This window comes from Bos taurus, chromosome 6 (assembly GCF_002263795.3).
Source record: "Bos taurus isolate L1 Dominette 01449 registration number 42190680 breed Hereford chromosome 6, ARS-UCD2.0, whole genome shotgun sequence".
Lineage (NCBI taxonomy): Eukaryota > Metazoa > Chordata > Mammalia > Artiodactyla > Bovidae > Bos > Bos taurus.
This window is the reverse complement of record NC_037333.1, coordinates 25587213-25610382: the sequence shown is the minus strand read 5'-3', so window position 1 is coordinate 25610382 and position 23170 is coordinate 25587213. Positions and strand designations below refer to the sequence as shown.

Sequence of the window (23170 nt, the reverse complement as noted above, 5' to 3'; positions counted from 1 at the left end):
TTGAGTTCATACTGATACTTCTATTTCCAGTATAATCCTACACGATTCATTCTAGCCTTCAGTGTTCCCATATTTTAAACTTACTGCTTAGACAGTGAAAATTTGGCTTTCAATATCCTTAGCTACTTATTTTCTCATTTTCCTTTTATGTACCAAGCTCCTGATGCTTGATTATCTCCTTTGCTTTGGCCTAGTGTTGGCAATGGCATCCCACTCCAATACTCTTGCCTGGAAAATCCCATGGACAGAGGAGCATGGTGGGCTGCAGTCCATGGGGTCGCTAAGACTCGGACACGACTGAGCAACCTCACTTTCACTTTTCACTTTCATGCACTGGAGAAGGAAATGGCAACCCACTCCAGTGTTCTTGCCTGGAGAATCCCAGGGATGGGAGAGCCTGGTGGGCTTCGATCTATGGGGTCGCACAGAGTCGGACACGACTGAAGCGACTTAGCAGCAGCAGCAGCAGCAGTATTCCCACAGATCCCCTTAGCTCTGACTATTTCACTGGCCCCAATTCTGCGAGCTTTGGTTACCTCTTGGATCTTGGCTCCAGCTCCACAGGCCCTATATTAGCAAAGGATGTTAAGCATGGGAAAGGCATGATCAGATTTGTCTCTTAGAACAATCAGTTTGATGGCAGGGATTAGATTCAATGGAGTTAGAAGTCGTTAAGAGGCTAGGCTTAAAATGGCCTAAACTAAAAATGCAAAGAACAGAGAGAATACAGAAAACAAATATTTAGAAGATAAAAGCTATAGGATTGAGTAATTAATTTGATGCTGAAGCATGGGGAAGAAGAGAGAGCCCAATTTCGTTTTTGGCTGCACCGCATGGCTTGCAACATCTCAGTTTCCTGACCAGGGACTGAACTCGGGCCATGGCAGTCAAAGTGCTGAATCTTAACCATTGGACCAGCAGGGAAGTCCTGAGAGAGCCTAATTTTTAACTTGGGAGATAACAGTAGAAAGGCTGTCACTAAACAAAATAGTGAATTCATGAAGAAAAGCAGATGTAAAGGGGGTGACAAAAGTGTCTAATAGAGGACAATTGTTTCTTTTTGACCATATTGAATATAAACTGTCTGTGGACTCTTGAAGCAGAGTAGCTAGTTGGAGATAGCTTTGGGCATGTGCTTAGACATTACCTGAAAAATGCTCTTCTGTGTGTAAAAGTTCAGAGAAACAAGTGCCTCTAGGGCCAAAGGACTCTCAGAAACACCAAATCCTTATCTGAGACTCTGAAGTCCATTCTTTTGGCTCTAAGTGGGCTACCTGAACTTTGCCCCCAGGAATTAAAACAGAAATTAATGTCCAATAGGGACTTTGAGTTAAAAATATCAGAAGGAAGAAAAGAATAAAGTAGGGACTATGTCTGGCACAATTTCATAAAAATCTGTTTTGTTACTTTTTCACAATTAAACAAAAGCATAAAATTGATTGTCTTAAGAACAGCCAGAATGGTGGTCAAGGAAGTTTATGTCACTCAATAGCTTGTCTTGTGGGGGTGAAGGGGACCAAAGAGAAACTTATAGCAGGCTAACTAATATTGATGATAATTATTACTTATCTGTCTCTTAAGCACTTTAAAAAGTCGATCCAAATTAATTATGACAGAACTCTATAAAGTAGGTACTCTAATTTGTATTTTTCTGATATGGAAATATGACTAAGGAAAGGGGTTTGCAGGCAGAGGTTTCAACTCAAGTTGGATTTAGAAAAGGCAGAGGAACCAGCAATCAAACAGCCAATATCCGTTGGATCACTGAAAAAGCAAGAGAATTCCAGAAAAACATCTACTTCTGCTTTGTTGATTATGCCAAAGCCTTTGACTGTGTGGATCACAACAAATTGTGGAAAATTCTTAAAGAGATGGGAATACCAGACCACTTTACCTGCCTCCAGAGAAATCAGTATGGAGGGCAAGAAGCAACTGCTAGAAGTAGACTGGAACAACAGACTGGTTCCAAATCAGGAAAGGAGCACGTCAAGGCTGTATATTGTCACCCTACTTATTTAACTTATATGCAGAGTACATCATGCGAAATGCTGGGCTGGATGAAGCACAAGCTGGAATCAATATTGCTCGGAGAAATATTAATAACTTCAGATACGCAGATGACACCACCCTTATGGCAGAAAGTGAAGAACTAAAGAGCCTCTTGATGAAAGTGAAAGAAGAGAGTGAAAAAGTTGGCTTAAAACTCAACATTTGGAAAACTAAGATCATGGTATCTGGTCCCATCACTTCATGGCAAATAGATGGGGAAACAATGGAAACAGGGAGAGACTTTATTTGGGGGGCTCCAAAATCACTGCAGATGGTGACTGCAGCCATGAAATTAAAAGACGCTTGGTCCTTGTATGAAAAGCTATGACCAACCTAGACAGCATGTTAAAAAGCAGAGACGTTACTTTGCTGACAATGGCCCATCTATTCAAAGCCATGGTTTTTCCAGTAATCATGTATGGATGTGCGAGTTGGACTATAAAGAAAGCTGAGCGCCGAAGAATTGATGCTTTTCAACTGTCGTGTTGAAGAAGACTCTTGAGAGTCCCTTGGACTGCAAGGAGATGCAAAAGGAAATCAGTCCTGAATATTCATTGGAAGGACTGATGCTGAAGCTAAAACTCCAATACTTTGGCCACCTGATGTGAAGAACCGGCTCATTTGAAAATACCATGATGTTGGGAAAGATTGAAGGTGAGAGGAGAAGGGGACGACAGAGGATGAGATGGTTGGATGGCATCACAGACTCTATGGACATGAGTTTGAGTAAGCTCCGGGAATCGGTGACGGACAGGAAAGCCTGGCATGCTGCACCCCATGGGGTTGCAAAGAGTTGGACATGACTGAGCGACTGAACTGAACAGTGCCTATCTTAATGCAACATCTGTGCTCTTAATTGGCCTACAGTATGGCTTTAGTAAAGATCAAGGAAATAGCAGCCTCCAGAGGAGATGGCCAACAGGAGTTTCCAGTCTCCCTGTGCCTGAGAGGAACCCTGAGGGTCTTTTTAACTAGAATTTTCAGAAATTCCTGTTCCTCTATCTGATTAGCTCAATCTTGCACACAACCCATCAGAAGCCAGCAAACTGGAATTCCTCCAGAGTACAGGGACAAAGATGACAATGGATATAAACATACAATAAAATACAAGGGAATACGGTAAGAACTTACAAACCATAAAACACGATAGTACAAATACACAAAGAGTTATCATATAGAAAGGGAATGGGACTTCCAGTTTTCTATAAATCTAAGAATAATCCATGGCATAGTGCTATGTGAAAACGCAGAACAAAATATTCCATCAATAACAGCAAATATGTAAACATTTAATACACATGTGAAAAAGGTATTGAAGGTAACTAGCATAGATGAAACACTGGTGAGTTTAGGTAATGGTACTATGGCCAATTTGTGTCTTGACCTTTTTTTAGCATTGTTCTTGAAAAAAGAAATTTTAACAAATAAAAGCAAACACATAAAAATAGAAATAAAAAAGGTATAATCAGAGAAAAATGTTCAGCCTTACTATATTCTGATAACAGATTTATCTATTTATCCCAATGAAAAACATTAAATATAGATAATATCTAGCGCTAGTAAGGTCTCAGGAAATAAGATCTCTAATACAGTTCTGACCAGAGTGTAAATTTTATACACTTTCTGAGGAAAAAACTGGCAAACTATATAAAAAAGAACAAACAGCAGTGACAATCCTTTGATGCAGCAATTCTACTTTTAAGAGTATATCCTAAATAAATAAGGATTTATGTGAAGTTAGAACTAAAAAGATACTCACAGCTTTGTTTATAATCTGTAACAATTAAAAATAATCTAAATGTCTATTATTAGTGAATTTGGCTCAGTAAATTATATAACAATATTATACAGACATCAAAATTATGTGGGAAAGGTACATATACATATTTATGAAATATACATATATATGCATTATGTGAAAGTTGCTCAATCATGTCTGACTCTCTGTGATCCTACAGACTATACAGTCCATGGAATTCTCCAGGCCAGAATACTGGAGTGGGTAGTCTTTCCCTTCTCCAGGGGATCTTCCCAACCCAGGGATCCAACCCAGGTGTCCCACATTGCAGGCTGATTCTTTACCAGCTGAGCCACAAGGGCAGCTCAATATGCATTATATATATGATATATTTTTTACTGCACCACACAGCATATGGGATCTTAGCTCACCAAGTAGAGATCAAACTTTTGCCCCCTGCAGTAGAAGTGCAGAGTCCTAACCACTGGACCACAAAGGAATTTCCTGGAAAAAGTATATTTGATGGCAATGTAGTTCACAACTTGAACAAAACAGGTAACTAAATACTCTGCATAGTATGATCCAGTTTTTGTTTAAAAATATTCTATATACATGTGTCATATGTGCATATTGTTTTTACTGTTGTTTAGTCACTAAGTCGTGTCTGCCTCTTTTCAACCCCATGGACTACAGCCCACCAGGCTCCTCTGTCCATAGGATTTCCCAGGCAAGAATACTGGAGTCGGCTGCCATTTCCTTCTGCAGTGGATCTTTCCAACCCAGGGATTGAACCCACATCTCCTATATTGGCAGGTGGATTTTTTACCTCTGAGCCACCAAGAAAGCCTATATGTGCATATACATGTACATCTATGTATATACATATATTTGTTGCTTGATTTCTTTTTATGTATATATAACATTTTACAATTTATTATTTGATTTTATTATTTATATGTACTTATATAACAAAATTATTAAAAATATGTGCTTTTCTCATCTATCAAATTTGGAAAGATTTAAAAAAATATTTATTAGGTAACACAAAGTTCTCAGCACTTAGTTTGCAATGGAGCAGGATCCTATGGGGCCTTCCATGTGGCCTTTCCCTAAATCCTCTGCTTTAGCTCCTCTCTGAAATACCCAGATAATAGTATTTAATGCACACTGCCTGAATTGTTTTACAGATGTGAAAACCCTTCACAGAATGGAAGATGTTACTTTATAACCCTGAGCACAGAGCCCCAGGCCTTCTGTCACCTAGGGCGGCCGTTTACCCGAGATACCTCACTTTCAGTCAATCAGAAAATTGTAAACCAGCTGATTGCACACCTTGCAACTCCCTCCATCCTTCACCAGGCTTTAAAAAAATGTGTTGCCAAAACCCTTCAGGGAGCCAGGGTTGGGGGCGGGGGGTGGAGGATGGGGGTGGTTTGGGGGGGCTGTGGTTTAGAGCAAGGAGTCATCCATCTCCTTACACAGTCCTACAATAAACCTTTCTCTGCTCCAAACTCCAATGCTTTGGTTTCTTTGCTCTCACTGTGCAGGTGGGCACATGAACTTGCACTACCAAGTTGATGATCAGTAAATACTAGTCCCTCTCTCCTCTTTCGTGACAGAACCATACTCAAGCACCAATTAGAAAATGGCAGACCTGGGATGTAGCCGAAGAGACTTAGGTTTGCATTAGATGACCTCTAAGTGAAAGTGAAGTCGCTCAGTCGTGTCCGACTCTTTGCGACCCCATAGACTGTAGCCTACCAGATTCCTCTGTCCATGGGATTTTCCCGGCAACAGTACTGGACTGGATTGCCATTTCCTTCTCCAGGCGATCTTCCCAAACCAGGGCTCGAACCCGGGTCTCCTGAATTGTAGACAGACGCTTTACCGTCTGAGCCACCAGGGAAGTCCTAACAGATGACCTCTAAAGCTTCTTTCAATTTTGACATTTCATGATCAACACAATCTTCCCCTATTTACCTCTTAAACAATCAACTGGTATAATACAAAAAACTGTATTGAATATTCAGGAGTTGTGTTACTATCACTAGCACGTATTTTGCGAATGGAGGGGGGAGTGGTGTGAAAAATAAGAGGGCACGAGGGAAAGCTGACACAAAACCCAGCACACTTCTTCATTAACAGTTCCCGGGCTTCCTTTCTTTGTGAATGAGCGGCGGTCCTTAGGCCTCAAAGCAGACACTATCCGTAAAAATGGAGTTACTTTCCTTTTCCAAGGAGCTGCCGGGTGGACCAACACAGAAGAGTGGAGTGTCCTTTCCAACGGCCTGAGAGTACGGCAGACGTTCAGGACCCTGGGATCCAGTCAGTAGGCGACAACCGGGGATTTCTCGTTAGGCACCGAGAAGGCCTTTCCTAGTCGGCCGAGCATGGCCTTCTCCTCCGGGGGCCGGCTCGCGGCAGGTAGAAGCGCTACCACGCGGAGAGGCCGAGGGCTAGGCCAGGTACCCTTGCGGCCCACGTGCGCACAGGCGGCCGAGAGGCTGGGGCCCTCGGCTGAGGGGCGGGGCGAAGGCCATGGGGCGGGGCCAGCTGCGCGCGCGGGGCGGGGGCGGGGCGCGCAGCGTACTCTGGGCAGGCCCCGCGCTCCTCCTCCTCCTTCTGCACCTAGGCCCGGCAGTCCGAGCTCCTCCCCCGGCTCGGCCTCTCTCCCCTCCCCTGCCCTCCCTCTGTCCAACCGTTCCTCCCTCCCTCCTCCCCTTCTTCCTCGGTGAGGCGCTCCTCCAGTAGCCAGGCAGCATGGCGGCGGTGGAGACGCGTGTGTGCGAGACGGACGGTTGCAGCAGCGAGGCCAAGCTCCAGTGCCCCACCTGCATCAAGCTGGGCATCCAGGGCTCGTACTTCTGCTCGCAGGTAGACTCCCGCTTCCCCCGCGGCCCCACCGCCGCTTCCCTCCCCTCTCCTCTTTGCCCTCCCGGCCGGTCGGGACACGCTCCTCCTCTTCCCCGGGCGGGCTCGCCGGCCGCTCTTCCTCCTCCGCCCTAGTCTGCCGCGCCGCCGCCCCCTCTCGCCTCCCGGGGATCTGGGGCCCCTGCGGACCCCGGCCGCTTGGGGCGCCCGCGGGGGTGGGGGCGCGGGCGCGGGCGTGCTGCCTTGTAGGCTGGGGGCGGAAGCGGAGTTACCCCGGGTCTCCCGACCGCCCTAGGGCGCCGCGTTTAGTTGCCAGTTCTCGACGCGCATCTTCTGACCAGGCGGGGGCTGCCAGGTGTGCGGGCTACGCGGGACAGGTGGGATCGCCGGGGAAGGGGCCAGCCCTGGCTGTGCGAGTCGCCACAGCTGCAGCTCCCGGCGGGGCTCTGGTCTTGGTCGGTGGGGGCTGCGGGGCCGGGTAGTCACTGTGGTCCTACGGGATTGGGGATCGAAGAGACCCGCTGGGCTTGGAGAAGGGATACCTGGGACGGTGGGGGCGCCGAGACGGGCAATGCTAGCTCCAGCCCCACCTACCTCTGTCCCTAGGTTTTACTACCGCACATTGACACTTAAGCAACTTTGGAGTTGCGGATGGAGAGGGAGCTGTGTAATTCATTCTTTTCCTTTGGCACTCAGAATTATTGATTTACAAAACCGTAAGGTAACAATATGAGTCACCTCAGATTAACTGAACTTCCCACTGAGCGAAAAAGACAGTTCCATTAAGGATTATGCTTTAAGGCCGTATTTTATTTTTTTTTTTTTTTTTTACACAAAATTCACATTTTATTTAGGTTGAAATAAACTATACAAAATTGATTTTCTTCACCAAAAATAACAGCAATATTTTCTGTATTATTCCTAGATAAACTACAAAACACTTATTTTTGTAGGCTTTCTAGGCTTTGCTTGTAAATCAAGATGAGGCAGTAGATACAGTCATGGAAAAAGTAAGGCCGTATTTTAATAAGTTTTGTGCAGTGGAGCAAAGCCAGCATTGAATGGTGTCCGGACTGAAACGTGTGCTGGTGTTTGTTTACTGAAGAGCCCTAGTGTTCCGGCTGCATTTAGACGCTCAGAGTTTTGGCCTGGCGGCATTTGTACGGCTTTTCGTTACAATCCAGTTTTGTTGAAGAGAGGCACGGGAATATTCAAGTACGAAATTGGTAGTGTCCTGCGGGGAGGAGAGCATGCACAAAGAGTCTAAAGGCACCGACAGGGCCCTGTCCTTGCCATTGACTGAGATCTTGAACTAGTCAGGAGTATCTTTTTGAGCTCCAGTCCCACCACTGTCCAGACGGGAAGATGAAGTTTTTACTAATGTATTTCACAAGGTTGTTCTGAGACCCAAAGTATCCAACGAATGTGAAATCTTAATAAAACAAAGGCAGTATTTTTTAAGGCTGGCAGTAGAGCGTAGCACATATGTATGTGTATATATACACAAATGAATAGGAAAACATACATGAACAGTAAGCACAAATATAACTTTCAAATATAAATGTGTAAACATAAAGCTGTATGTGAAATGAAGATGTAAATAAAATCCCGGAGATCCAGCACTTGTAAGATAAGTTGTTGTAAAAGATCCTAGCAATGTTGTATAGGACTTGTTTTCAGATAGGATATGATCCTTGACCTTGTTAGTATCATTTGGAAAAAGTTACACTTGGAGAAGTGTTGCTCTTTCTAAAAATAGCACTGGGACTTCTCAACATGCTGAACCTGGTCTGAGTCCTTTTGTTTCTTTAAAATAATTTTTAAATTCTGTGATTTGTTGAGGCCTGTGTGGGACCTGGACTTTAAAAAAAAAATCCAGTAATTTGTTTTTGAAAATCATGTACTCTGAGTAGAATAATGTGGTGTTTTATGTTTTGCTTAAATTTAGTTGTCGTTTTGTAATGTTACATGAAATAATATGTACAGACACTTGTTGAGATTCTGAAAAGATGCTGTGAAACTATACTCATCAAGGATAGGTGATATTCTCCTAGGCATGTATTATTTAGTAGAAAGGACATTGGCTCATTGGGGTTTTTGGGAACATGCCAACACATTTGTGAAAACACGCAGGGTATATTTAGTACAGTAGGTATTTCATGTTGGATTCTGCAGGTATATTTCTTGTTCCGTTGTTATGCCTGTAGTTGAATATATCCTGACTGATGCTTGAAGCTCGCTCTCTTCATTCCTGTTGCTTCCTCCTTTAGTCAGTTTTTAAAATTTCTCACCAGTTTCTCTTAGTTCATTTCTCTATTGTAGTTTCCCACCTTGCAAGTAAACACTCACACACACACTCACACACACACACAAATCAAAGGAACAAAACCTTTCATGCAAAAGTTATTTTTCCCCTAGCATAGCGATCTGACTGTGCTTCTCCCCCACCTATAATGAATAGAATTGCCATTACTTGCAGGATTCTAGCCCCATAGTTAGGGCACCTTTTCTGAGTCCAGCTTTATTCTCTTGCTTTAACCAGAGTCTGTATTTATACTTGTTCCTTTACACGGAATATCACCTGTCTTCTGAAATCATAGATGTTCTTTCAGTCCCAGCTTGAGACCTTGTTCAATCACTAAGCCAGTTTCCACATTTATGATGAAATTGGGGCTTCTCCTTGCCACTTCTCTGATCATCTTCACTAGCAGTGGTCAGTCTTTTCTCTTCTCCTTGCTTCTGTGGTCCCCAGGCTGATTGTCTGACCAGCTCGTCTTTGGGAATAAACTGTGAACAAAACTATAAGAACAGAAGTAAGTCTTTTCTGGTTATCCTGTCACAGCACCTTATTTCCTTTATAACATTTTATACAGTCTGATCATTTGATTTTTGTTTATCTGTCTTTCAGTCAGAAGGTGAGCATCATGAATAAACTCTCACTGCCCTCTCCTCATTTCTCAACACAATGCTCTGCGTGTAATAGGAGGTCAATAAATGCTTGAGTCAAAAGGCAGAATAAAGAGGTGCATTCATGCATGCTCAGTTGTGTCCGACTCTGGGACCCCATAGACTGTAACCCCCCAGGCACCTCTGTCCATGGAATTTTCCAGGCAAGAATACTGGAGTAGGTTGCCATTTCCTCCTCCAGGGGATCTTCCCAACCCAGGGATGGAACCCTCATCTCATGTATTGGCAGGCAGATTCTTTACCGCTGAGCCACCAGGGAAGCCAGAATAAAGAAGTAAACTGCCACAACTGAATCACAGTTCTGTTACTTACTAGCTGTGTGCTTTAGGCAGGTAATCTTTGTTTTTTGTTATAACCTTTCATTTTTTAACATTAATTATATTATTTTTGTTTGCTGGGTCTTTGTTGCTGCGCAGCAGCTTTCTGTAGTTACGGCAAGTGGGCATCTCATTGCAGTGGCTTCTCTAGTTGCAGAGCACTGGGTTTAGCGCACCCAGGCTTTAGTAGTTGCGGCTCCTGGGCCCTAGAACACAGACTCAGTAGTTGTGCACTGGGCTTAGCTGCTCTGTGGCTTTTGGAATCTTCCTGGACCAGGGACCGAACCCATTTCTTGTGCATTCGCAGGTGGATTCTCATCCACTGTACCACCAGGGAGGTCCCATTACAGCCTTTAAAATGGGGCTTTGAATAGTACCAACCTCAGGGTTTGTATGTATTAATGAAACACCTAGCGTAGCAATACATTTAATCAATGTTAGCTCTTTTTATCGTTAATACTGTATTTATGCTTAAGAAGATAGGAATGTTTTTACTTAAGATGCTTAATTTTAAGACAGTTTTTTGTATTTTAATGAGTAAAACCTATTTCACTTGAAATCGAGCTTTACAGGAGTTTGTGATGTTTCATGGTATTTCTTTATAGCTGTATCCGTCTTATTCAGTAGTAGTTGACTAGGTTTAATAGTAGCTTAGTAGTTTACTCATAGTCCCAAAGAGTTGTAAGAGTTTTTTGAGGATGGAGGCTGTGCTGTACTCATTTTTGTATTTCTCGTAAGTACCTTGTACACAGTAAGCACTCAGTTCATTAAATGAAAGAAAAATGGTCATTAGGCCTGAGAAGGAAAGGCAAAGAGCAGTCAAGCCCTTAGTGAACACCCCAGGGCAGATTCTATCTTGACTGTAGTTTAAAGGATCTGCAGAGAAGCACCTGAGTGATTTGCAGCCCTTCATAATGCGTAAGCACTTAAAAGGAAGAAGCCTGGGTTTGGAGTCTTTCCTTGGTTTTTTTTGCGACCATGTCTTTGAGTAGGTTGTGTCCTGTTTTATAAGAGAGCGCTAATGATGCACCCTCCTTATAGTTGAGGTGAAGGTGAATAAGAGCGTGCAAAGCGCCTCAACACTGTGTTCAGTAAATAGTGTTGTTGCACATGCCTTATGTCTACTACCATTGTAGCTAGCCATAAGGAAGGTTTAAAATGTTTGAGGAGGAGTCTTATTTGTTATGAACGTTTTGCACAAATTCTTGGAATAGGTTCTTTCACAGAAGTAGTGGCCATGTAAAGTGACTGCCTGGATCTTCAGTAAGAAAATGAGTGGGTGGGCATCTCGTATGTTGGAGTGGAAAAGTGAGGAAAGATTTGCACTTCCAATATGTAGGTCTTTGAAATGTAGCCCTGTCCTCTAAAACACTTTCTCCTTTGATAACAAAGTTCCTGACATTCCTAGGGATTTTCTTAAAATTCCTTACATTACCTCACACTATTTCTAGATATTGTTGTAAGATAGCAATATCTAGTTGTGATTTTTTTTCCTTAAAAATAACTTTTATTGTAGAAAAATTAGAAAATACAAGTGAAAGGTTGCTTGGTGATAATTTCTGTAAGTCTTTTGATGGGTAGTCTTACAAACATTTATGTATTCCTACATACACTCATGTGCGTATACTTGTATGCATTTTTATCAAAATGGCTTGATCATATACATAATCTTAGGGAATTTTCTCTCTTTTATGTCTTAAGTAATACATTTGGAATGTGTATAATGGCTCCATTTACATTATCCTTTGTAATGGCTGAATAATATTTTATGTGATAGATGTACTGTCCTGTATATTTACTCATGTATGGTTGAATTTACTCTCTTTTTAATTTTTTAGCTGCTGTTTAACTGTTTTGCAGTAAACGTTCTTGTGAAATTTTAAATCATTTTGATTACTTGAGAGTATAGAGTAATGGTGGGGCTGGTATATAAACCAAGGATTGAACCCACCTTGAGGTGCTGGTAGTTCTCACAGTGTAGTTAATGGATTATTAATAGTTTGAGAACCTCCTGGTGGAGATCTCCTTTAACTGACATGCTTGTATTATAAATGTTTATGTTGGAGTCTTGGCATGAATTATATTTTTATTGTAGAACTTGTAAAAAGCAAACATCATTTGGTTGGTAGATAATCAAAAGTTTAACCAATCTTTAACTCCGAGTTACTGTTTTAGAGATTGAAGGGCTATTGGAAGTAGATATGAGCTTATACTGTTCATATAGTTTGTGACAGAAGTGTTAGTCACTTATTTTTTTCTTCCTTTTTTTTTTGGTGAGTCTTTTTCAGGTTTGGCATACTTGTACAATATTTAGTTTGGTCTTAGTTAATTTGGTGGGGATGACAAACACATAAGCCTGTGGCTAAACACATACCCAGCTCTAGATAGGAGGGAGAAGCAGTAGCGTGGTGGCTCCTGTATAAATGAGGAGTTGTCCCTGGTATTAATAGGAAATCCATTTAGTAGATGTAACATGGGCAGGAATGTGCTATAGAGCAACCGTTGAGATCTCTCTCCATGTTAAAGTTCTAATGAAACAAAATATAGGTATAGCCATCCTCTCTGCTTGATCTTGAACCTTTCTTGACTCAGTTTTAACATGAAACATGTGCTTATTCATGCTTGGTCAGCTCAACAATTGTAAATCTTTTTTTTTTTTCCTTTGATTGGTATCAGCCTTGGGTCTGACTTTGAATAAAGAACAGTTTAACACACCCAGTAAGCTAGGTCCGCCTTTCTCAGTGTGTGTATTTAGCTGCAATAGTTGAACGTGGGACAGGGACCTCTGAAACGTCCTCTCAACTGTTCATTGCAAATGATTTTTCTTTTTGTGCACTCTTCACAGTAGCTAAGTTGTGGAAACAACATGGATATATAAATGGGTAAATATAATGTGGCATAAACATATAATGGAATACCAGGCAGTTTTAACAAAGAAGGGAATTTTGCAGTGTGCCACAACATGAATGAATCTGGAGGACTTTGTGCCAAGAGAAATTAGCCAATCATCAAAAGTGACTACACTTAACACGAGGTACCTGAAATTGTTTAAATTCATAGGCTCAAAGAGTGGAATGGGTGAAGGGGGAAATAGGGAGTTAGTAATCAATAGGCATTTAAGTTCAGTCCTGCAGATGGATAAGCTCTAGAGATCTGTTCTTTACCATTGTACCTATATCAACACTTAAAATTATTAAGAGGATAGGTCTCATGTTAAGGTGTTCTGACTATTCTTTTTTAAAAGTTCTGTTTTGTTCCCCCCCCCCCCCCCCCCCCCCCCCCCAGTAATCTGTCTGTTTTATAGCCAGGTTCAGTGGGGACTTCTTCCTGATATACCAGAGCTCTGTGGTGTCTGTTGGAAGGCATTCCTAAAATCCCTGTCATGGGGTCTGCTACTGTGGCCTTTGTCTAGGTCATAGGCTCAGTCCTCTCAAGAGTGGGTAGGGTATAAGTGAGATTTTGTGACTTTAGCAATTTTCTTATCATAAAGTGGCAGGCAACAGAGACGTTTCCATCTCTGTTGAGAACTTGTATTAATTGTTCCTGCCTTGATAAAAGGTGCAAAGGGGCAGCCCTTTGCATCAGATTCTGAAGGTTGCCCTGCCTTATCAATCAAGCCATGAGCTCAGATCATTTAGTAAAATAGGTAAGTTGTAAATGCCATTAGGTTTTAGATGTAACATGACTTCTTCCCCCCCTCTCTGACTGGGCATTTATTTTCTTACTGATTATTTCACTAACGGGTACTAGTGATGGGCTTAACTATTTGAATACTGATAACCTTGCATAGTTCACTACTAAAATGTAGAGGAAAATATAAATGGAGGTATTATGTGATTTAATATTGCTTTTGAATTGAGGTTCTTAAGTACCTTAAAATCAGGATCTGTACTTTTTTTTTAAAACTCATTTGTTTTTATTAGATGTTGAATAGAATAAAAAACTTAACAGTAAGTCAACCACAGTATCTAAAGAAACATGGTACAGTAAATGCATCTGTATTTAACCACCTGAATTATTAAAAAGAATATATTAATGAAGCAAGTAAAACCAGAAAGCACCTATGTGTCTCTCACCCTAGAGGTACTCCCTGTTCTGAGCTGCCTTTATCATTCATTTGCTTTTCCATGTATTTGATTCCTTAGATACACATTGTTTCGTTTTGATGTTTCTGAAAGTTTTATAAATCATTGCACGTATTCTTCTGCAACTTGCTTGCTTTATATTCTGTTCTTGAGATTCACCCTTGTTGTGTGTCGCTCTCCTTCTTTCATTTTCATTGCTGTATAGTATTTGTGAATTAATGTATCAGTTTATTCATTCCTTTGTTGATGGAAATTTGGGTTGTTCTAGGTTTTTACTATTATAAACAGTACTACTCTAAACATTCTTGTACTTAGCTCCTGATGCCTATGTGCAAGAGTTTCTCTTGGGTATACAACCAGGGGAAAAGTTCTTGGGTCATGGGTTATGTATGCATTCAGCTATGTTTTGACTGAGCCAGAATTTTTTCTAGTGTGATTGTGCTTATTCTCCCATTAGGAGAAACTTTATATTGTTCCATATCCTATCTGGGACTTGACATTAATAGACATTTTTGGGTTTTGCCTGTTGTGTTACTTATGAATAACAACATTTGTTGGGCTATTTTTGCATCTGCAAACCTGCTAAAATTTACTGTCCTCAAGAGGCCAAGAAGTTACTTGTATGGACAGGAAGTACTTAAAAAAAAAAAAAAAGTTAAATGACCTGGAGGTGCTAAGTGAAAGTATAGACAAGGATTTTTTTTCTTTTAATTATTTTATAACTTGATTGAGTATCCCTAGCTTTTTATTGTGATGATTTTCAAACATAGAAAAGTTTAAAGAAGAGTCTTATAACTAATTGCAGTATACCATCACCTACATATTTTGCTCTAATTGCTTTATTTATGAGTTCTTATGTGTATTGCATTTGTATATGTATTAGTTGAAAATTTTTGAGTCACAGAAAACATGACACCTTACCCATTCATTACATGGTTACATGTAACCATCTTCAGCATGTATCTTCTAATGACAGGGATATTCTTTCTTACTTATTAATACAGTACCATGATTACCTGTAAGAATATTGCCAAGAATTCCCTAATATCTCCTAATAGTCAATCCTATTTGAATTTATCAATTATCTCCTGAACATATTCAGTAGTTGTGTTCTTGGTTAATTTTGGAACCAAGATCCTTTCAAAGCTCACAAGTAGCGTGTGATTGTTACATTTCTTAGTATAGAACAGTCCTTTCATCTTTATTTTCATGATGCTGGCTTTTTGAAGAGACTAGTCAGTTGTCTAACAGAGTGCACACGTTCTTGGTTATCTGATTATTTCCTCGTAGTGTCTCTAAGTTGTTCTTTTATCCCCTGTCTGTTCTGTCAGGATTCACTTGACAGGACTCGTGAGTGATGCTGTGTGCTTCATATTCTGTCACATCAGGAGGCGCTCCTAAATGTGATCGCTTGGTTAGGAGGTGCTGCCTGCTCACTGTACGCTGTTTTTCACTTTGTAATTAACTACCTACCATAGTGCCTTTGAAGGACAGTGGATTCTGTGTCCTTTTGACCTTCCTCCAGTAGTTTCTGATTGTTCCCTAGCTCTCTGGCCCAAGACAAACAAGGTTTACCTTGCAGCTTCCCTGTCCCAGATCTGGAATCCAGCCTGTCTCCAATGAGCCCTTGTTTCTGGTAGGAATGTCTTTAGAAATCTAGTTCTGCCTGCTCAGTATGCTCCATACTGAGCCACTGCCTGGAGTCCCTGCCTCGAGAAGAAAGGTACTGAGATCTTCAAGAAAGTGTGCTGATGGCTCTGGAGGACACAAATAAAACTGCTAATGGGCAGTTTTTCAAAGCAGCGTAATAAAAAGGTGCAAAATGGTATAGATAAGGTCCTAGAAGGCCTTCTGCAGGAGAGGTTAAGAAATGGATTTGGGTACACTGAAAAAAATAAATAAAAAGGTAAGTAAAAAGGTGTCTGTTAGCAAGGGGGAGAGGACATTCTCTCCAGGGGAAGGATGTTTATGGAAGTAGGAGCAAGCTGAGGCATGTGTGTTACAGCAAGTAACCACAGCCTTGCAGTGGTGAAGAGTCTGAGTACAGAAATACAAGGAAATAAAATGATTGTTAGCAGGGCCAGAGACTTTGTATTCCACTGAGTATATTTTTTTTAAATGTAAATACCTCCATTTGTTTTTTTGTTATAAAAAGCAGTGCATGATCTTTGCATAAATTTAAAACAGAAGTGTTTAAAGTAAAAGCTGTGTCATGATCGTATCCTAAGAGTGTGTTACAGTTTGGTTTATTATTTTTTCAGACTTTTATATATTTATTACATAGAGGTTAAGAGCATGGAAACTGTCTCAAGAGAGCCTGCATTTAAAACCTGGCTTTGCCATTAATGAGCTGTGTGGGCTTTTTTTAACGTGTTAATTTTTCTGTGCTTCAGTTTTCTCATCTGTTAAATAGGAAATAATAGAATCTACCCTGTAGAGTTGTGAGGATTAACGGTGCATATAGTACTGCCTAAATCAGTGCTTGGCATATGGTCAGCATTCATGTATTACTTGTTGTTTTTATGTTTTTGAAACAAAACCAGAATCATTGTTTTGTATAACATACAGCTTTGTAACTTAACTTATTTAAAAATGAATTTCTTTTTTCTACAGGTAAAGAACACATAGAGACGTTACTATCCTAACCATTTTTATGGGTACTTTTCAGTGGTGTTTATTATATTTGCATTGTTGTAGAACATATCTAAAGAACTTCTTTAATCTTGCGGAACTGAAACAGCTCATTAAACAGCTCTCTTTTGCTTGCTCCACGCAGCCCTGATAACCACTGTTCTGCTTAACTTGTGGAGAACAGCATGAGTATTTTAAAAGAAACATTTTCCAGGTGATTCGAGGACCTGTTCAGGACTGAGAACCGTATTACCCCATATCAGCTCCTACAACTTGGTAGATATCTCTTGGTGTTAAGAAAAAGTGGGGTAAAAACTTAACCATTCTAGCTTTAGTAGGTACTCTGTAGCCAGTGCTTTGGTGCAGTGAAATAGGTGGAAAGCAGGGTAGTGAGACAAAGCGCTATCAAAGAAGTGCTGAATAAATAAATACATGTGCCCTGTTGTTAGGCATGGGGTGGGATGAGGTATGGTGTGGACACTTTATGAAGGTAGCATTTGTAACAGACTGAAGGGATAGGTTAAAACTTGTGAGGACAAGATGTGAATATGAGTGTCAGGAACAGATAGACGAGGTCGTGCAAGGGAAAGGACAGTGTGGTATTCTCTGGGGGAACTCTCATCCTAGTTTAGTTAGGTTGTTGGTACATTTTTCAGAGATAAGGAAGGAAAGGTTGCTCAGGTAAGAGTCAGAGGTTGATTCTTCATGGTGTGGAGAATAAGTCACTCACGGGTTTTGAGTGGTCCTAGTCAGGTAAAGAAATGGGAGAAGAATGAGATTGTGGTATAAGGAAGGAACAGTGTTCAGTCTTCAAGAGTTACTAGGAGGCACAGAATGTACTTGATGCTGTCAGGGGTCTTGAAGACTGTGCCCTTGTTACTTCATGGCCTCAGCAAGTAAGAGGATGGCGGGTGTCCTGAGAAGTATTTATTATGAATACTTTGATTCCTTCATTTCCTCAAATATTCATATATTTTGAAATACAAGTCTTTAGCTAGGTAAGCTGTTTTGTGAGACAGTTCCTCAGTTTATTTAATGAGAATAATCCTATTAGTCCTCTTATTGAAAAGGTGGGATTTGATGTAGGTCTCACAAACCAAGTACAAAACACTCTGAAATCCTCTGAGGAAAATACAGGGCTATTTATTTGAATAGCTGCTTTTCAGTGAATGTGATGAATTTCAGCATGTTTATTAATGGTTGATGATAGCTACATTGAAATTTTAATTGGGAGAGAAATTGACATGGTTTGACATTCATCCAGTGCACTGTAAGCTTTAGAACACCAGGTAGTCTGAAAAATGTAAAACATGTTCTGCTTTTTTAGGAGTAAGTTGATAATCTTGTTAATTCCCCCCCCCCCCCGAAATAGAATCAAGGAGGGTTATTTCTAAATCTTGGCAGTTTTTCCATAGCTGTGACTTTTTAGAGTAGATATGAAAAGAAAATAGTTTACCATGAATACTTAAGGTGGGAACCAAAACTTAACTGTTGGTCTTTGCACATCATCTTGGGCTTTTTACTTTCCCCAGTATGAAGTGACAATCAAGGAGAATCGTTTTGAAATAGGGTTCCTTTAAAAAACTTACATTGCTTTTAGTTTGTTCACAGTTTATTAGAGAATCAAATTAAGAGAGATCACCATGAAATAGATGATTAATTGAATTGTAGAGGCAGTACATGCTAAAGGGTTTAGAGGATGTGTCATTTCTCACTGGGGAACAGGAGGAGTTTTACAGAAAACGTTGTATTTAAAATCATTTGTTGTTATCTTCTGAACTCTTGAAGGAAAGTATGATTTGAATGGAGAGGAGGAAGGCATCTGATTATTGAAGCTTAATTGCTTTGAAAGATAAGATATGTATGAAAGTGGGCATAGGTCAGAGTGGTACCACCTCCTGCTCCTGTCCCAGTCAGAGCCCCTCTTTTTCTGTTTAAATACTAAAGAGTTCTAGATTTCTTTTTACAAGAGTTCTGTGATCAGTAGGGGTAAAAAGAAAAACTTGGCACCTACTCTGATACACTCCAGATGGTATGCATTTGCAATTAGAATAAAAAATTCTTTGTTTATTTAAAATTCAATAAGATTTGATGATTGAATTTTTGGATGTTGTCATGTTGTAAATAACATTACCTTCTGAATGGAGAAACTTGGAACAGTCAACAAATAATGCTGAATGTTTAGATGTGCCCACTGTAAGAGGTGAGTCACAAGAACGACAACATTAGGAAGGATGTGAGATTGATGAGAAAAGAAAGAATAACATGATTGTCTTTGCTGATGCTTGCCTGACAAGCCTTGTTCACCATAAGGTGACGTCCCCCAGGAAGAGGTTGAAAGAGATGAGCTGTGTATTTTGGCCACTGGGGGGATACCCAGTTGTGGAGCAAAGAGTAGGCTGTCCAGTTGGTCACACTGTGAGCAGAAAGTATAAACACATTGCCTTAATGCTGTATTAATTGGTTTAAATCTACTTTAAGTGACAAGATGCCTTAACTCAGAAAACAGTTTGTCTTTTAGAGAGAATCTTCCTGCAGCTGGAAAACGGCATTCAGCTTAAAATACTGGCTGTAGAAAAGGAACTTAAATATATGTGCACTGGACATTTTAGAGATTATGCCAGTTATGTATTCAATATGGCTTTGATTCTTGAAAACACATGCATATGGCTTAGAAACAAATATTCTAATACCAGGTATCTCTTAACCTGGTGTTAGTTTTTCAATTGTTACTGAGAAATCGACAGAACATTGAATAAGTTTAAGGTATTGTTGTACAGTCACTAAGTCGTGTCCGACTCTTTGTGACCCCATGGACTGTAACCCGCCAGGCTCCTCTGTCCATGGGATTCTTACTGGAGTGGGTTGCCATATCCTTCTCCAGGGGATCTTCCCAACCCAGGGATTGAACCCAGGTCCTCTGCATTGGCAGGCGGATTCTTTTTACTACTGAGCCACTAGGGGAGCCCATTAAGGTATACAACATAATAATTAGATATTGTATACTTTGTGAAACAGTTACCACAATAAGTTCAGTTATTATTCATCACCTCACAGTTTCAGTTTTTTTCCCTTGTGATGAGAACTTTTTAAACAACTTTCAAATATACAATATTGTTAGCTATACTCATCGTGTTGTACGTTATATCCCCAGAATTTGGTTTTCTTTCCACCACTTTAAACTGATTATTTTGGCATTCAATTCCATATCTCTAAAAGACATGGTGTATTTCTCTGTCTTGATTATTTGGTTTAGGCCTTGTCACTAGGTTTCCTGTGATGGAGGAAGAGAGTTTGGCAGTTATACTCCTCACATGCCATGTGGCTCTCTTCTGACTTGTAAAGTGGTTTTGAGTCATGTAGTCTACTTGCCACTTAATAGTTGTGTGACCTTGGGCAGGTAGGTCATTTAGCGCGGCTCAACTTTTCTCATCAGTAAAATGAGTACTGTATATATAGTATCTACTTCATAGGATTCTTAGGACTTAACATATGTAAAGTAGTTGAAATAGTGACTAGCACACAGTAGGCTCTACATAAGTATTATGTATTATTGTTACGGTATAATTACTTTTCCTTCCTTGTACAACTCCATTCACTTAGCTTTCTGTGTAGTAAGTCCCCCTACATATGAACCTTGGAGAGTTGCAAACTTTAAAAGATATGAACGTATGTTTGCACGTCCACTTGTGTTTAAATTCATGTGTCTGGTGTACATTGTCACATGTGTCCTCCACACGAGGCTGTGCTTTTGTTTACTTTACTGTAAAGTACTGTTGCCATGCAACATCAGGAGATTACTAATGAAGACCTGATGGAATCGGAGGCCCAGAGAAAGGACCAAGAGAGACAAGAGGAAGAAGTAATTGAAGAACCAAAGAGATTCACAACATGGGAAATGGCAAGGGGATTTTCTTTATTTGAGGAGGCGCTGTTAGTTTTTGAGGCATAGGACCCAAACGAAGAACGGTACATGAAGGTTGCAAAATGCCGTCCAGTGTTCCGGCTTGTCTGTGATAGGAAAAAAAAGAGAGACTGCCTAGACATTGCTGGATTGTAGTTTTAAGAGAGTAGATAGAACTGAAAACATCAAGGAGCCAGAACCTGTGCCATCCGTGTCAAGCATGAGTGAAATTGCAGCTGCCCTCCGTGCTGCTGCTGGCGACCGTTCCGCTCTGCCGTCTCTCACCGCCGCTGCCTCCTTGTCAGTAACTCTTGTTGCGCGTTTACTCAGTGCCCGCCCCTGTGTGCCAGCTGTTGTTCTGTACTACTGTACTTTTCAAGGTACTGTGCTATAAGATTAGAAATGATTTTTTTATGTATTATTTGTGTGAAAAGTATTATAATCCTATTACAGTACAGTACTGCATAGCTGATTGTATTAATTGGGTGCTTGCGCTAACTATTGGACTCACAAACCTGCTCTTGGAACGGAACTTGTTTGTATATAGGGGGCTTGCTGTAACCTGTAAACGTTTTGTAGATAATCTTTATCAAGCTGAGGAAATTCTCTTCTATTTTACTGAGAGTTTTTATTATGAGTGGTGGTTGATTTTTGTTTCCAACCGTATTGTGGATTTTTGTTTCATCTTGCACTTATGTTACCTTCTGCTTTATGTATTTTGAAGCTCTGTGGATATATACAATTTAAACTGTTATATCATCTTAGTTATTTGACCTTTTAAAAAAATCATTAACGTAATTTTCCTCTTTATCCTTAGTAATTTTCTTTGTTATTGTCATACTGGTCCTGAGGCTCTGTTTTTTATTTTTATTATTTTTTTAATCTTTTCTGTGTTCAAATGGGATAGTTTCTTTGGTCTTTTAAGTTCACTGAATTTTTCCTGTCATCTCCATTATGCTACTGGATGCTGCTGCTGTGTTTAGTCAGTTGGGTCTGACTCTTTCTTGGTAACCCCTTGGGCTGTAGCCTGCCAGGCTCCTCTATCCATGGAATTCTTCAGGCAAGAACACTGGAGTGGGTAGCCTTTCCCTCCTCCAGGGTATCTTCCCAACCCAGGGACGGAACCCAGGTCTCCTGCATTGCAGGCAGATTCTTCATCAGCTTAGCCACCAGGGAAGCTTAGCTATTGTATTTTTCGGTTTTATAATTTTCATTTGGTTTTTCTGTATATCTTTGGGAATATTTTCTTTTTTCCCATTGGTATAAGAGTGTTTTTGGTTGATTGTTGGAGCGTTTTAATAATAGCTGCTTTAAATTCTGTCAGTTAATGCCAACATTGGTGTCAGCTTAGCACTGGTGTCTGTTGACTCACTTCCCTTATAAATTGAGATTGTCTTGGTTCTTTATATGCTGGATAATTTTAGATTGTATCCTGTGGGAAGTTTTGCATATTATGAAATCTCGAGTCTTGTTTAAATCTTGTGGAGAATGTTGATATTTTGAGTTTTAGCTGGCCACTAACTCATCTGGTTAGGTTCAGCCTGCAAGTCCTGACCTGCCTTTTTTGGTTCCAGTGTCCGTGCAGTTTTCAAAGCCTCTGCAGCGCCATTCACATCTGTCCCTGAGACCTGAATGATGGTCTCTGCTAGTTCTGTTCTCACACACATCAGTAGTTCGTATTATGAACAACGTGATGGGGTCATTTTAGGGAGCTCCTTCCTTGGGAATTCTCGTTTTTGGTCCTCTGGCCAGAAAGCTGGGGTTGTAGGTACCTACCTTTGCTGTATGTCACAACTGTGCCTTTGTCTGGGCCAAATGACAGGAGGACACAGACAGAAGAAAGTAAAGGGGTTTGGCCCCATCCTGTCTGGACTGCAGCTTTACTGATGAAAGAGATACCTCCTGCTCAGCACTTTGGTTCCTACACGCTCATGTTTTGGGTTCACTTGGGGTTTGGGGTGTGAGAGGACAGGGACGAGAAGAGAAGGTGGGCTGTACTCTGAGCACTAGAGGTTGCCTTTTCTGTTCCTTGAGCCAGAATTGGAAGGCTTCTGGACCACTCTGTGTGCCCTGGTGCTCACCTCCATGTTACTCCTGGTGATTTTGGTGGGGGAGGATGGTAAACTCATCGCCAGCTCAGTGGTTCCTCCGAGCTCCACGAAGTCCATGAGTCTGACTTTTGTCTCCTTTGCAGCGTGGCTCCTGATGTCTCTGCTCAGTGCTATTCTGTGGCCATGCCGCCTAGCTGGTGGGATCTTAGATCCCTGGCCAGGAATGGAACCTGACCCACGGCGGTGAAAGCGCTGAGTCCTAACCACTGGACCACCAGGGAGTTCCCAAGCTCAGTGTTTTTTAAATTTAAAAAAAACAAAGCAAAACAAACCCAAACCTGCCTTCCTATTTGCTTTTGCATCTGCATAGCGTATAACTCTGCCCAAGGTTAGTCACAGGTTGTGCTCACACCCCTTGAACTGGCACGCTGTTTGTTGTTCTTGGTGTTCTTTGCTGCTTTGGCTGGAAAGTCTGTTCAAACTTGAGGTTGTTCCCACTCTTGGATCCCCTTCTGTGATGTGCAGGTTCCCTGAACAGTGGTGCTGGGCTGTACCTA

At 41.0% G+C, this 23170-nt stretch overlaps 1 protein-coding gene and 1 non-coding gene across 2 annotated transcripts in view; one reads left to right on the top strand and one right to left on the bottom strand.

The window, feature by feature from the left end:
- Window positions 1-5621: 5621 nt before the first annotated feature.
- On the bottom strand, window positions 5622-5693 carry TRNAC-ACA (transfer RNA cysteine (anticodon ACA)). The gene has a single exon. It is a non-coding gene; the product is annotated as a tRNA-Cys (tRNA).
- Window positions 5694-6533: 840 nt separating this feature from the next.
- The window catches only part of METAP1 (methionyl aminopeptidase 1), a 51023-nt gene continuing 34386 nt past the window's right edge, over window positions 6534-23170 (top strand). The window contains 1 exon segment of the mRNA NM_001102037.1: window positions 6534-6661. Within this exon segment, the coding sequence (NP_001095507.1) occupies window positions 6548-6661 (114 nt within the window). The 5' untranslated portion in view covers window positions 6534-6547.